General features: G+C 50.4%; 2 protein-coding genes across 2 annotated transcripts in view; both read left to right on the top strand.

Moving 5' to 3' along the window:
• Window positions 1-8,634, top strand: part of LOC108517567 (transmembrane protease serine 13-like) — a 20,623-nt gene extending 11,989 nt beyond the window's left edge. Inside the window, exon 2 of the mRNA XM_017855570.1 lies at window positions 8,506-8,634. Within this exon, the coding sequence (XP_017711059.1) occupies window positions 8,506-8,577 (72 nt within the window). The 3' untranslated portion in view covers window positions 8,578-8,634. The remainder of the gene's footprint in view (window positions 1-8,505) is intronic.
• Window positions 8,635-8,675: 41 nt separating this feature from the next.
• On the top strand, window positions 8,676-11,426 carry LOC108517569 (protein NipSnap homolog 1-like). Its single transcript, XM_017855572.1, has 2 exons — window positions 8,676-8,838; window positions 11,112-11,426. Exons 1-2 carry the CDS (start codon window positions 8,741-8,743, stop codon window positions 11,287-11,289), a joined length of 276 nt encoding a protein of 91 aa, XP_017711061.1. The 5' UTR covers window positions 8,676-8,740; the 3' UTR covers window positions 11,290-11,426.
• Window positions 11,427-13,615: the final 2,189 nt, after the last annotated feature.

Here is a 13,615-nt window from a genome sequence, read left to right on the forward strand (position 1 = left end):
GCCAATATTTGTATTTTTAGTAGAGACCGGGTTTCACCATGTTGTCCAGGCTGGTCTCAAACTCCTAACCTCTGGTGATTCGCCCGCCATGGCCTTCCAAAGTGCTGGGATCACAAGCGTGAGCCACCACGCCCGGCCAACCTCCCTAGTTTAAATGTCATATTTTACAAGAAGGATGCCTGCTGTAAACTTAACATGATTCAAAACTTTGTGTTCCAAGAATACGAGTAGGAGATGAAATGCACTCACATAACTCATAAATTTGCACAACCATCTGACCACATTTTTGCTTTTGATCCTGCTTTGTGTCTTTGCAGCATTATCTGTACCTGCGGGCAGTCTACTAAATTAACAGCACCACCTATCATGGAGGTGGTTTGGTCTTCTTCACAGTATCTCATCATGTCCAATATCCACTCCAAAGGTGTTGATTTGAGGACATACTTTTCAGCACTAGCCCCTCTCCTTCAGGAATGCTTGAATGATGTTATTATAGCCTTTTTCTTGTTGGTTTGTTTTTGTTTTTTCTGAGATAGAGTCTTGTTCTGTCACCCAGGCTGGAGTGCAGTGGCGCAATCTCAGCTCTCTGCAACCTCCGTCTCCTGGGTTCAAGCAATTATCCTGCCTCAGCCTCCTGAGTAGCTAGGATTACAGGCATGTGCCACCACACCCGGCTAATTTTTGTACTTTTAGTAGAGATCGGGTTTCACCATGTTGGCCAGGCCATTCTCAAACTCCTGACTTCGTGATCCGCCTCTCTCGACCTCCCAAAGTGCTGGGATTACAGGCATGAGCCACTGCACCCGGTCTTGTTATAGCCTTTTAAAGATGTTTATAATAACAGTGCGTGGCCAAATAATAGCACAAAAAGCAATTGCTAGTGTCCCAAGCAAGTCAACAACCGTGTGATTTGCTCAGTAATGACAGGATGTGGGCATTTACTTCCTTGCTAAAGTGGCGCCACCTTGTGGCAATAGCATAAACAGTTTATAATCCACTCCACCAGCTTTGAAATTGTTCTATACTTAACAAGTTAATTTTTTTCCCCTAGTATTTGTATTATTTATAATCTATACGCGGAGTAGCACTTTTTGAGCCGGAGTCTCGCTCTGTTGCCCAGGCTGGAGTACAGTGGCGCGATCTCGGCTCACTGCAACCTCCGCCTCCCGGGTTCAAGCGATTCTCCTGCCTCAGCCTCCCGAGTAGCTGGGATTACAGGAGTGCACCACCACACCCAGCTAATTTTTGTATTTTTAGTAGAGATGGAGTTTCACCATGTTAGTCAGGCTGGTCTCGAACTCCTGACCTCAAGTGATCCTCCTGCCTCGGCCTCCCAAAGTGCCAGGATTATAGGCGTGAGCCACCTCGCCTGGCCTGTTAATGTTTTTATGTGGCACTCTGTCAAAGGCACATGATTCATATATCTGCATATGATGCATAGTCCAGAAAGCCTGGGATTTAGGTCTGTGGCTCTTGCCCCAGGTGAGACATAAAAGCGTTCTTGTCCCTTTCCCTCCTGTTTGGGGTCCTATAGGAGCTGAAGGATACAGTTCTCAGAGAGCAGTTGGGTCTGAGCATAAAAGCCCATCAATAAGGAGCAGGTGACACTGCCACAGCTGGGTAATTTGTCTCTTTGCTCGTCTGCAGCCCATTTGGTGATGATCTATTTGTCCCAGGGAATGGATGATGGCAGGTTTGTCGATATTTTACACTTATGAACCTGCCTGTTCCTCTCTGCCTGACTCTGCCCATCTGTCTTTGTCCCTGGCTCCTCTCATTTCACTTCGCAGATTGGATAACAGACCTTGGCAAAGAGTTATGAAGGTGGATTCCAGGAAGGCAGCTTTGGGAAGGGAGGAGGGCAGGAGATGAGGGGTCAGCTCTCTGCAGGGAGAGGAGGGGTGGGTGGGAGACATGTTCAGGAGAAAAAGATGTCACAGACATAGTGGTGGGCAGAAAGGAACTTCAGAGAGAGAGAGGTCCTAGGACAGAGGACAGTGGCATGATCATGGCTCACTGAAGCCTTGACTTCTTGGGCTTAGGCGATACTCTAGCCTCAGCCTCCCGAGTAGCTGGGACTACAGGCATACACCACCATGCCCAGCTAATATTTTAAAATTATTTTTGTAGAGATAGGGTCTTCCTATGTTACCCAGGCTGGTCTTGAACTCTGGCCTCAAGTGATCCTCCTGCCTCAGCTTCCCAAAGTGCTGGGATTATAGGTGTGAGTTACTGTGCGCAGCCACTTTTTTATTGGTGGATTTTTTTTTTTTTTTTTGTGACAGGGTCTGGCTCTGTCACCCAGGCTGGAGTACAGTGATGCGATATTGGCTTACTGCAACGTCCGCCTCCTGGGTTCAAGCCATTCTCCCACCTCAGCCTACTGAATTGCTGGGACTACAGGTGTACACCACCACACCCAGTGAATTTTTGCATTTTTTGTAGAGATGGGGTTTTGTCATATTGCCCAGGTTGGTCTTGAACTCCTGAGCTCAAAGCTATCTGCCCACCTCGGCCTCCCAAAGTGGGATTACAGGCATGAGTTATTGCACCCAGCCCATTGGTGGAATTTTATCCTAACTGGTTTGCTGACTAGAATGCAGCAACTGGTGTGCTATACAGAATGAATGGTCCGTGGGGTGAGGACAGTTCCCATCAGGTGCTCAGTTAACCAGCATTGTATGTCACTGAGTGCCACAAAGAGAGCCCAGTTCTACCTCCACTCCCTTTTTTCTTTTTTCTTTTCTTTTTTTTTTTTTTTTTTGAGATGGAGTTTTGCTCTTGTTGCCCAGGCTAGAGTGCAATGGCACGATCTTGGCTCACCACAACCTCTGCTTCCCAGGTTCAAGTGATTCTTCTGCCTCAGCCTCTTGAGTAGCTGGGACTATAGGCACATGCCACCATGCCTGGCTAATTTTGTATTTTTAGTAGAGACGGGGTTTCTCCACGTTGATCAGGCTGGTCTTGAACTCCCGACCTCAGGTGATCCGCCCGCCTTGGCCTCCCAAAGTACTAGAATTACAGGCATGAGCCACCGTGCCTGGCCCACCCCTTTTCTTTTAGAGTGAAGGTCTTGTTCTGTTGTCCAGGCTGGAGTGCAGTGGCACGACCATATCTCACTACAGCCTCCAACTCCTGGGCTCAAACAGTCCTCCCACCTCAGCCTCTGAATAGCTGGGACTAGAGGCACACACTACCATGCCCAGTTCATTTTAAAATTTTTAGTAGAGAGACAAGGGTCTCACTATGTTGCCCAGGTTGGTCTTGAAATCCTGGCCTCTGGGCGCAGTGGCTCACCCCTGTAATCTCAGCACTTTGGGAGGCCGAGGCGGGCAGATCACGAGGTCAGAAGATCGAGACCATCCTGGCTAACATGGTGAAACCCCGTCTCTACTAAAAAAAATACAAAAAATTAGCCGGGCATGGTGGCAGGCACCTGTAGTCCCAGCTATGCAAGAGGCTGAGGCAGGAGAATGGGGTGAACTCCAGAGGCAGAGCTTGCAGTGAGCAGAGATCGTGCCACTGCACTCCAGCCTGGGTGACAGAGCGAGACTCCATCTCAAAAAAAAAAAAAAAGAAAAGAAAAGAAATCCTGGCCTCAAGTAATCCTCCTGCCTGGGCCTCCCAGTGTGCTGTGATTACATGTGTGGGCCACCGAGCTTGGACCCCATCCCTGCTCTCTTTCTTCCTTTCCTTTTCCTTTTCCTTCCCTTTCTTTTTCCCCCCCCCCCCCCCGCCTTTTTTTTTTTTTTGACATGGAGTCTCATTCTGTTGTCCAGGCTGGAGTGCGGTGGCATGAGCTCAGCTCACTGCAACCTCCACTTCCTAGGTTCAAGCAATTCTCCTGCCTCAGCCTCCCAAGTAGCTGGGACCACAGGTACCCACCACCACGCCCGGCTGATTTTTGTATTTTTGGTAGAGATGAGGTTTCACCATGTTGGCCAGGCTGGTCTTGAACTCCTGACCTCAGGTGATCCACCCACCTCGGCCTCCCAAAGTGCTGGGATTACAGGAATGAGCTACCCACCCAGACCCCTGATCCCTTTCAAGAAGGGTAAATAGATTTAGTTAAGCAAGGAAAAGATTCTGAGATGGAGTGGGTATATGTCCTGGGGAGAGAACTAGGGCCGTAATTGGGGTGACCAAAGGTTCTGGCTTGTCCAGAACTGAGGGGTTTTCTGGGATGGAGGACTTTCAGTGCTAAAACTGAGAAAGTCCAGGATAAACTGGGATATGTGGTCGCCGTAGCTGGGGTGGGATGAGGGTCTTGAGGTTGCCCTTCTAGTCAGTGTCCACACTGTGGTTCATACAGGACGAGGAGGGAGGCCCGTATCCCATCTCTCCCAGGCAGGGGTGGAGGCATGCTCTCAGCACCACCCTTTTTCCTGCCCTATTTGGCTGGAGAGAGATGGAAAACCCTTTTTGGAAATGCTAAGACCCACAGGAGGAGGCTGCAGGTCACTCTTCCCTCATTCTCCTCACCTGGGAGGGAGTGTGAGGCAGCCAGGAATGCGGAGGCTTTGGTGAAAGCCTCTTCCCCTAAACCAGCAAGGTCAGCTCCTCCCTGTCCATGGGTCCAGCTTGCTGTGGCCTTACTGCCAAATGCCCTCTACCACATAGCCAACGTGCTGCTACTCGGCCTCTGTTGACACAATTCAATGACATGTCACCAAGGCAGCCCATTCCATTGTTAGAAAATTATTCCAGCTAGGCACAGTGGCTCATGCCTTTAATCCCAGCACTTTGGGAAGCTGAGGCAGGTGGATCATTTGAGGTCAGGAGTTCAAGACTGGCCTGGCCAATATGGTGAAACCCCATCTCTACTAAAAATACAAAAATTAGGTGGGTGTGGTAATGCAAGCCTGTAATCCCAGCTACTCGGGAGGCTGAGGCAGGAGAATTGCTTGAGCCTAGAAAGTGGAGGTTGCAGTGAGCTGAGATCACGCCACTGCACTGCAGCCTGGGCAACAGAGTGAGACCCTGTCTCAAAAAAAGAAAAAAAAAAAGAAAAAAGAAAATTATTCCTTGTACTGAATGAAAGGCTGCCACCACATAATCGCCACCTGTTTGTTATATTCAACTGTGCTTTCTTCCTGGAAGAGCCCTCACCACATCCCCTTCATTTTTTTTTTTTTTGAGACAGAGTCTTGCTGTTGCCCAGGCTGGAGTACAGTGGCACAATCTCCACTCACTGCAACCTCTGCCTCCTAGGTTCAAGCAATTCTCATACTTCAGCCTCCAGAGTAACTGGGACCACAGGTGTGTGCTACCATGCCTGGCTAATTTTTTGTATTTTTGGTAGAGATCAGGTTTTGCCATGTTAGCCAGACTGGTCTCAAACTCTTGGCTTCAAGTGATCCACCTGCCTCCCAAAGTGCTAGGATTACAGGCGTGAGCCACTGCGCCCGGCCTCTGGCAGCCCCTTCACATACTGTGTACACGTTGCTTCCTCTGAGTTTCCCCTGGTCCTTCCCTCTCTCCTGGCAGACTCCTACTCATCCTTTGAAGCTCAGGTCCAAGGTCAGGCTGGCAGAGGTGGTCGCTTCCACCATTCCACAGTCAGTCTGCCACACTGGGTTCCTAAGGGAAGAGCTGTTCCCACCACATGACACCATTTACTGTGCCTCCATCAACCCGCCTAGGTTTCTCCTGGGTGGCTTTGACTGGGAACTCTGCTAAGATCATACTGACTTTGATTTTTTTTTTTTTGAGACAGAGTCTCTCTCTGTCACCCAGGCTGGAGTGCAGTGGCACGATCTCAGCTCACTACAACCTCTGCCTCCCAGGTTTAAGCCACGTTCCTGCCTCGGTCTCCGAAGTAGCTGGGATTACAGGTGTGTGCCACCATGCCCAGCTAATTTTTGTATTTTTATTTTTTATTTTATTTATTTGTTTGTTTTTTTGAGATGGAGTTTTGCTTTTGTTGCACAGGCTGGAGTGCAATGGCACGATCTTGGCTCACTACAACCTCTGCCTCCTGGGTTCAAGTGATTCTCCTGACTCAGACTCCTGAGTAGCTGGGATTACAGGCACATGCCACCACCCCCCGGCTAATTTTTGTATTTTTAGTAGAGATGGGGTTTCATCATATTGATCAGGCTGGTCTCGAACCCCTGGCCTCAGATGATCCCCCTGCCTCGGCCTCCCAAAGTGCTGGGATTACAGGCATGAGCCACTGCGCCCGGCCTACTTTTTGTATTTTTAGTAGAGACAGGGTTTCACCATGTTGGCCAGGCTGGTCTCGAACTCCTGACCTCAGGTGATCCACCTGCCTTGGCCTCCCAAAGTGCTGGGTTTACTGGCGTAAGCCACCACGCCCAGCCTGGTTTATTTATTTAAAAAACTCATAACTCACTACAGCCTGGACCTCCTGCCTCATCCTCCTGAGTAGCTAGGACTACAGGCACGTGCTACCATGCTCAGCTAATTTTTTGAATTTTCATAGATCCTCCTGCCTTGGCCTCCCAAAGTGCTGTGATTACAGGCATAAGCCACCACACCTGGTCCTAATCTTATAATTATTATTTTTTTTTTATAGAGACTGGGTCTTGCTCTGTTGCCCAGACTAGAGTGCAGTGGTGTAATCATGGCCTGCCCTCCATTCCCGCATGCCAAGCACACCAGGGCAACCACTAGTCAGTGGGTGGACATTCTTTTGGGGAGCTGTCTCTGCCCCTTTGGAAGTGGATAAAACCCCTGCCCCCTGTGGGGTCTGCAAGCTCTCCCCCCCGCCAATGTCTGTGATCTGGGGGATTATGGACTGAGAAGGGATTAGTTCAGAGGGCGGGTAAAAGAGCTGGACAGGGCAGAAAGAGGCCCCAGGATTTTCAGGCAGAGAAGTCAAAGGGGGATGAAAAGGGGAAAGGAGATGGTGGAGATAAAGTGTCTGCAGCTGACAGTCTTGTCCCCGTCTTCACTTGTAAGGAAGTTTGTTTCTTTGATGGTGATAAACCTGGCCTGTGAATGCCCTTCCCCAGAGAATGCATCACACAGGAGCACATAATGTTGTATACAGTTTCAGGGGGCTTACTGATGCAACCCCCTTTGCAGAAATTTTAACAGTGAGAAAATTATGACAGTGAAAGTGATCTGACCTAACTGACTTCATTTTGCTTTTAACCCCCAAATTGTCCTTGTTCATTCCTGGGCAAAGGCCAAATTTACAGTCTTTTTGTTTGTTTATATGTTTGTTTTTTGAGACAGAGTTTCGCTCTTGTTGCCCAGGCTGGAGTGCAGTGGTGCAATCTCGGCTCACTGCAACCTCTGCCTCCAGGGTTCAAGAGATTCTCCTGCCTCAGCCTCCTGAGTAACTGGATTACAGGTGCCCGCCACCATGCCTGGCTGTTTTTGTATTTTTAGTAGAGACGACGTTTCACCCTGTTGGCCAGGCTGGTCTTGAACTCCTGACCTAAACTCCTGACCCACCGGCCTCAGCCTCCCAAAGTGCTGGGATTACAGGCATGAGCCACCATGCCCGGCCGCAAATTTATAGTTTTTATAGTTTAACTTTGAAACAAAGATAATAGCGCTCTCCCAAAATAAACCCCTTTCTTGCCTGGGGACCAGACTGCCTTTGTAAGACTAACAAATTAGCCACGAGATTAGAAATTGCGGTTCAGAAGTCATGCAGGTAGTGGCCACAGATTCTAAACCTCCCCAATTGCTCCTAGGGATAACATCACTACTGTAAAACCGAAGATTGGGCCGGGCGCGGTGGCTCAAGCCTGTAATCCCAGCACTTTGGGAGGCCGAGACGGGCGGATCACGAGGTCAGGAGATCGAGACCATCCTGGCTAACACAGTGAAACCCCGTCTCTACCAAAAAAAAAATACAAAAATCTAGCCGGGCGAGGTGGCGGGCGCCTGTAGTCCCAGCTACTCGGGAGGCTGAGGCAGGAGAATGGCGTAAACCCGGGAGGCGGAGCTTGCAGTGAGCTGAGATCCGGCCACTGCACTCCAGCCTGGGTGACAGAGCGAGACTCCGCCTCAAAAAAAAAAAAAAAAAAACCGAAGATTGGTGCTCAAGATATTTTTCCGATCCTGCACTCAATGGATCTGCAGGCGACACACAGATTAAGAAACCGGATCATCTGGTCTTGTGGCCCCCACCCAGAGATCCACTTAGCACAAGAGGACAGCTTCCACTCCCTATGATGGCATCTCCGACCTGACCAATCAACATTCTCCACTTTCTGGCCCCTACCCACCAAATTATCCTTAATAAAACCCAGTCTCCGAATAATAATAAAACTCCGGTCTCCCATTCAGTCGGCTCTGCATGAATTAAACTCTTTTTTTTTTCCTTTTTTTTTTCTTTTCTTTTTTTTCTCTTTATGAATTAAACTCTTATTGCAATTACCCTGTCTTGATAAATCGCTCTGTCTGGGAAAAATGAAACGGGCAAAATGAACCCATGGGGAGGTTACACTGACCCTCTGCTGCACATCCCGGACAGCCGTGTTAAGAACCCTTGGTATTATTGTTCCACGCTCCCATTTTACCTAGGTGGATCCTGAGGCCCAGAGTGGACAAAGGGCTTGCCAAGGTCGCAGAGCGCGCAGAGGATTAGAACCCTGACTTCCGTCAAGCACCTGCGGAGTTGGAGACGCCCACGGGCAACGCCCACCTGGCCGGGTGAGTGGAGGGGGCGGGCGAGTCGGAGGGGTGGAGTTTATTCGCGCCCCGCCTCCTTCACCCAGGCTTGGGGGCGGGGCCTTCCTGCAACCTTCGCGGCTCCAACATGGCTCCGCGGCTATGCAGCATCTCTGTGGCGGCGCGGCGGCTGCTGGGGGGCCCGGGGCCCCGCGCTGGGGACGTTACGGCTGCAGCTGCGGCGCGGTGAGAGCCGGGCCAGACAGGGACAGAATCGCGCAGGGTGGGGTGCACAGGCGGGAGCCAGGGACTGGGCCGGGGGGGGAGGGGCAGAGACTCCTCGCTTGAAATCTGGGGGTTAGAGGCGGGGCAGGATCAAGGCCTAGGGAAGGGTCTGGGCAAAGAATGGGGGAGGCTAGAAAGGGATGGGTAGGGTCTTGGTCCTGGTTGGGACCGGGCTGTGATGGGGACCTGATGAAAGATGGTGAGAAGGGCAGGTACTGGGCTCTGGAGACTGGGAGAGGGCAGAAGACAGGAGGAGTGGCCCATTCCCAGGCGTAGCTTATGATTTAACACCCATTGGAGGCTTCTGGTAGAGTCAGCTCCTGCGTCGGGAAGTTCTGTGGGAAAGAGATGATGGCAGGGGAGCAGTGGGGGATCCCTAGGGGCCATGGCTGCACAGACCCTTTGTTCCCCCACCTCAAACTGTACAGGTGGGGAAACGGACGCCCGAGAGGGAATGGGAGTTGTCCAAGGTCACCCTCCCTGCTGTGCCATGGCATAACCAGATCTGGGACCCAGGTCTGCCAATGCGCCATGCACTTTGCACCCAACTGGTGGCCTCCTGGGAGTGGGAGTCTGGCTGGGCCATGTGTTCTCAGCCTGGGCTCTTGTTTGGTCCCTGCTCGGGGCTGAGCTAGGGATTGGCCTCCCTGACTGGCCCTGGGCAGCCCCTCGCTCCTTGGTCCCCACAGCCCTGTACTTCCCCCATCTGCATATATCACCAAGCACAGTTATGACTTGGTGCTTGTCTGTCTCTCGCTAGACCCTGATCTCATTTTTCTCTGTTTCCCCAGACTCCCACCCTCAGAGGGCTCAGGATTGTGTATGGTCAAGGAATATTTACCACAGAAGTGAGGCCACCTGTTCCCCTTCCCCCAACCTGTGAAAAGGAAGCAAGCATCCCTCCTGCCCTGCAGCCCAGGAATGAAGCTGCAAAGTTCTGTTAGAGCCTGCCATGAGATGTTACAGCACAGAGCAGTGGGGCTTTTGGACAGCTGGGAAAGAGGAGTGGCATAAGCTTCCCACCCAGACTGCCCAATAATTAGGAAGAAAGCTGACACCGTGGGAAGAGTCTAGAGTTTGCCTGGCACTAACAAATCTAACTCTGAATTTCTAGGTGGGGTGACCTCAGGACTCTAAACCTCGGGTTCCTCATCTGTAAAATGGGAGTAATCAGACAGGAAGTATCTCATAGGGTTGTTGAGGACTAAAGATGCCGTGGTTGGTCGGGTATGGTGGCTCACACCTGTAATTGCAGCACTTTGGGAGGCTGAGGTGGGCAGATCACTTGAGGTCAGCAGTTCAAGACCAGCCTGGCAACACTGTGAGATCCTGTTTCTATAAAAAGTACAAAAATGGCCGTGCACGGTGGTTCATGTCTGTACTCCCAGCACTTTGGGAGGCCAAGGTGGGTGGATCACGAGGTCAGGAGATCAAGACCATCCTGGCTAACACGGTGAAACCCCGTCTCTACTAAAATACAAAAAATTAGCCGGGCGCAGTGGCAGGTGCCTGTAGTCCCAGCTACTCAGGAGGCTGAGGCAGGAGAATGGTGTGAACCCGGGAGGTGGAGCTTGCAATGAGCTGGGATCGTGCCACTGCACTCCAGCCTCCAGCCTGGTTGACAAGAGAGAGACTCCGTCTCAAAAAAAAAAAAAATTCACCATGTTGGTGAAACCCTGTCTCTACTAAAAATACAAACAATTAGCTGGGCGTGATGGCTCACACCTGTAATCCCAGCTACTAGGAAGGCTGAGGCAGGAGAATCAATTGAACCCAGGAGCCGGAGGTTGCAGTGAGCTGAGATCGTGCTACTGCACTCCAGCCTGGGTGACAGAGTAAGACTCTGTCTAAAACAAAAAAGATACCGTGGTTGTGAAGTGTCTGGCACTTGAGGAACATGCAGCAAGTGTTGCTCCTTGCCCCTAGCCTATGTTACAAGCCATTTCTGCATGAGACCCACATAATATTGAGGCTCAAAGGGCTCTAGGAAGATCATCTTTTATGAGCCCTTTGTTTTCCAGATGAAAACATCAAGGTTGGGGAAGGGACAGAATGGATTGGTGGTAAAACCATTTGTGTGGCAAACACCCAGAGGCCATAAAAGGAGCACGGGTCTTAGAGTCAGCCTGCTGCCCCTCACTTAGTAATCCTGGATGAGTTGCTGAACCTCCGTCAGCCTCAGTTTCCTTTTCTGGAAAGTGGCGATGGTGATCCCTGCTTGGTGTTTTTGGCAGGATTGCTGTGAAGACACTTGGATTAATATTTATCAAGTCCCTCAAGGACCATCTTGCAGTTACTTATGCCTTAATTCCACATTGGATACCTGAGAACACTCCGTCCTGCTGCCCTCAGGCTGCCCCATATCTCTCTGGAGTCACTAGTAGGGCCAGCAGCAGCCTTTCTGGCCTGTGAGGTTTGGGGGCAATGAGGCTGCTGGGGTGGGGATGGAGTGTGGGCTTTTAAATCAAATGGACCTGGGCCAGGCACCATGGCTCACGCCTATAATCCCAACACTTTGGTAGGTCAGGTGGGAGAATTGCTTGAACCCAGGTGTTTGAGACCAGCCTGGGCAACATGGCAAGATCCTGTCTCTATAAAAAATACAAACATTTGGCTGGGCACAGTGGCGTACATCTGTCACTTTGGGAGGCTGAGGTGGACGGATCACCTGAGGCCAGGAGTTCAAGACCAACCTGGCCAACATGGTGAAACCCCATCTCTACTAAAAACACAAAAATTAGCAAGGCCAGAGCTGGTGGCTCCCACCTGTAATCCCAGCACTTTGGGAGGCCAGGCAGACAGATCACGAGGTCAGGTGTTCAAGACCAGCCTGGCCAACATGGTAAAACCCCATCTCTATTAAAAATACAAAAATTAGCTGGGTGTGGTGGTATGCATCTGTAATCCCAGCTACTCGGGAGGCTGAGGCAGGAGAATCGCTTAAACCAGGGAGGTGGAGGTTGCAGTGAGCTGAGATCACGCCACTGCACTCCAGCCTGAGTGACAGAGCAAGACTCTGTCTCGGAAAAAAAAAAAAAAGCCATGGTGGCGTCTGCCTGTATTCCCAGCTACTCAGGAGGCTGAAGCAGGAGAATCGCTTGAACTGGGGAGCCGGAGGTTGCAGTGAGCCAAGATCGCGCCACTGCCCCCCGGCCTGAGCAACAGAGGGAGACTCCGTATCAGGAAAAAAAAAGAAAAAAAAAAAAGGCTGGGCACGGTGGCTCACACCTGTAATGCCAGCACTTTGGGAGGCCGAGGCGGGTGGATCACCTGAGGTCAGGAATTTGAGACCAGCCTGGCCAACGTGGTGAAACCCTGTCTCTACTAAAAACACAAAAATTAGCCAGGCATGGTAGCAGATGCCTGTAATCCCAGCTACTTGGGAGGCTGAGACAGGGGAATCACTTGAACCCCGGGGGCGGAGGTTGCAGTGAGCTGAGATCGCACCATTGCACTCCAGCCTGGGGAACAAGAGCTAGACTTCGTCTCAAGAAAAAAAAAAAAATTAACTGGACATGGTGCCACATGCCTATAGTCCCAACTACTCGGGAGGCTGATGCAGGAGAATTGCTTGAACCTGGGAGGTGGAGGTTGCAGTGAGCTGAGATTGTGCCATTGCACTCCAGCCTGGGCAACAGAGTAAGACTCCGTCTCAAACAACAACAAAAATTAGTCAGGCATGGTGGTGCACACCTGTGGTCTCAGCTACTTGGGAGGATCATTTGCGTCTGGGAGATAGAGGATGCAGTGAGCCTTGATTGTGTCACTGCACTCCAGCCTGGGTGACAGAGTGAGACCCTGTCTTGAAAAAAGAAGAAAAAAAAAAATAGAAGAAAAAAGAAAGATGAAGCTGACCTAGCACCAGGACCTGGGTTTGTCCAGAGCTTGTGCTCGTAAGCACTAGTTCTGCTGTTGGTGTTAAGGATGGAAAGGACCCCCCGATCCCTGAGTGAAGTCACTCTGGGTCAAGGTCTACCATTTCTTTCATACTTTCCAGCTTTCATCATTTTCATGCAAGAATGTCTTAGCTCCTCCTTCGTTCATTTCTCAAACTTGGACTGCGTTCTCACCATGTTCCCAGCACTGCTCCAAGCATACAGGGGATACAGCAGGGATGCAACAGAACAGACAAGGATTCTGTCCTGCTAGGGCTGCTTCCAGTTTAGAGACTGACAATAAACAAAGCACATAATAAGCCAAAAAGTATAGTTTTTTTTAATTTTTAATAAATAAAATTTTTTTTTTAAATTTATTAAAATAGGTCTCAAACTCCTGGGTTCGGCTGGGCATGGTGGATCACGCCTGTAATCCCAGCACTTTGGGAGGCCAAGGCAGGCGGATCACTTGAGGTCAGGAGTTTGAGACCAGCCTGACCAACATGGTGAAACCCCGTCTCTACTAAAACATAGAAAAGTTAGCCAGGTGTGGTAGCACGCACTTGTAGTCTCAGCTACTCGGGAGGCTGAGGCAGGAGAATCGCTTGAACCCAGGAGGTGGAGGTTGCAGTGAGCTGAGATTGTGCCACTGCACTCCAGCCTGGGCAACGGAGTGAAACTCCATCTCAAAAAAATACAAAAAACAAAAAAAAGGGCAAGCGCGGTGGCTCATGCCTATAATCCCAACATTTTGGGAGGCTGAGGCAGGAGGATCACCTGAAGTCAGGAGTTCAAGACCAGCCTGGCCAACATGGTGAAAACTCGTCTCTACTAAAAATAAAAAATTAACCGGGTATGGTGGC

The sequence above is a fragment of the Rhinopithecus bieti genome, unplaced genomic scaffold, assembly GCF_001698545.2.
Source record: "Rhinopithecus bieti isolate Rb0 unplaced genomic scaffold, ASM169854v2 scaffold_36959, whole genome shotgun sequence".
NCBI lineage: Eukaryota > Metazoa > Chordata > Mammalia > Primates > Cercopithecidae > Rhinopithecus > Rhinopithecus bieti.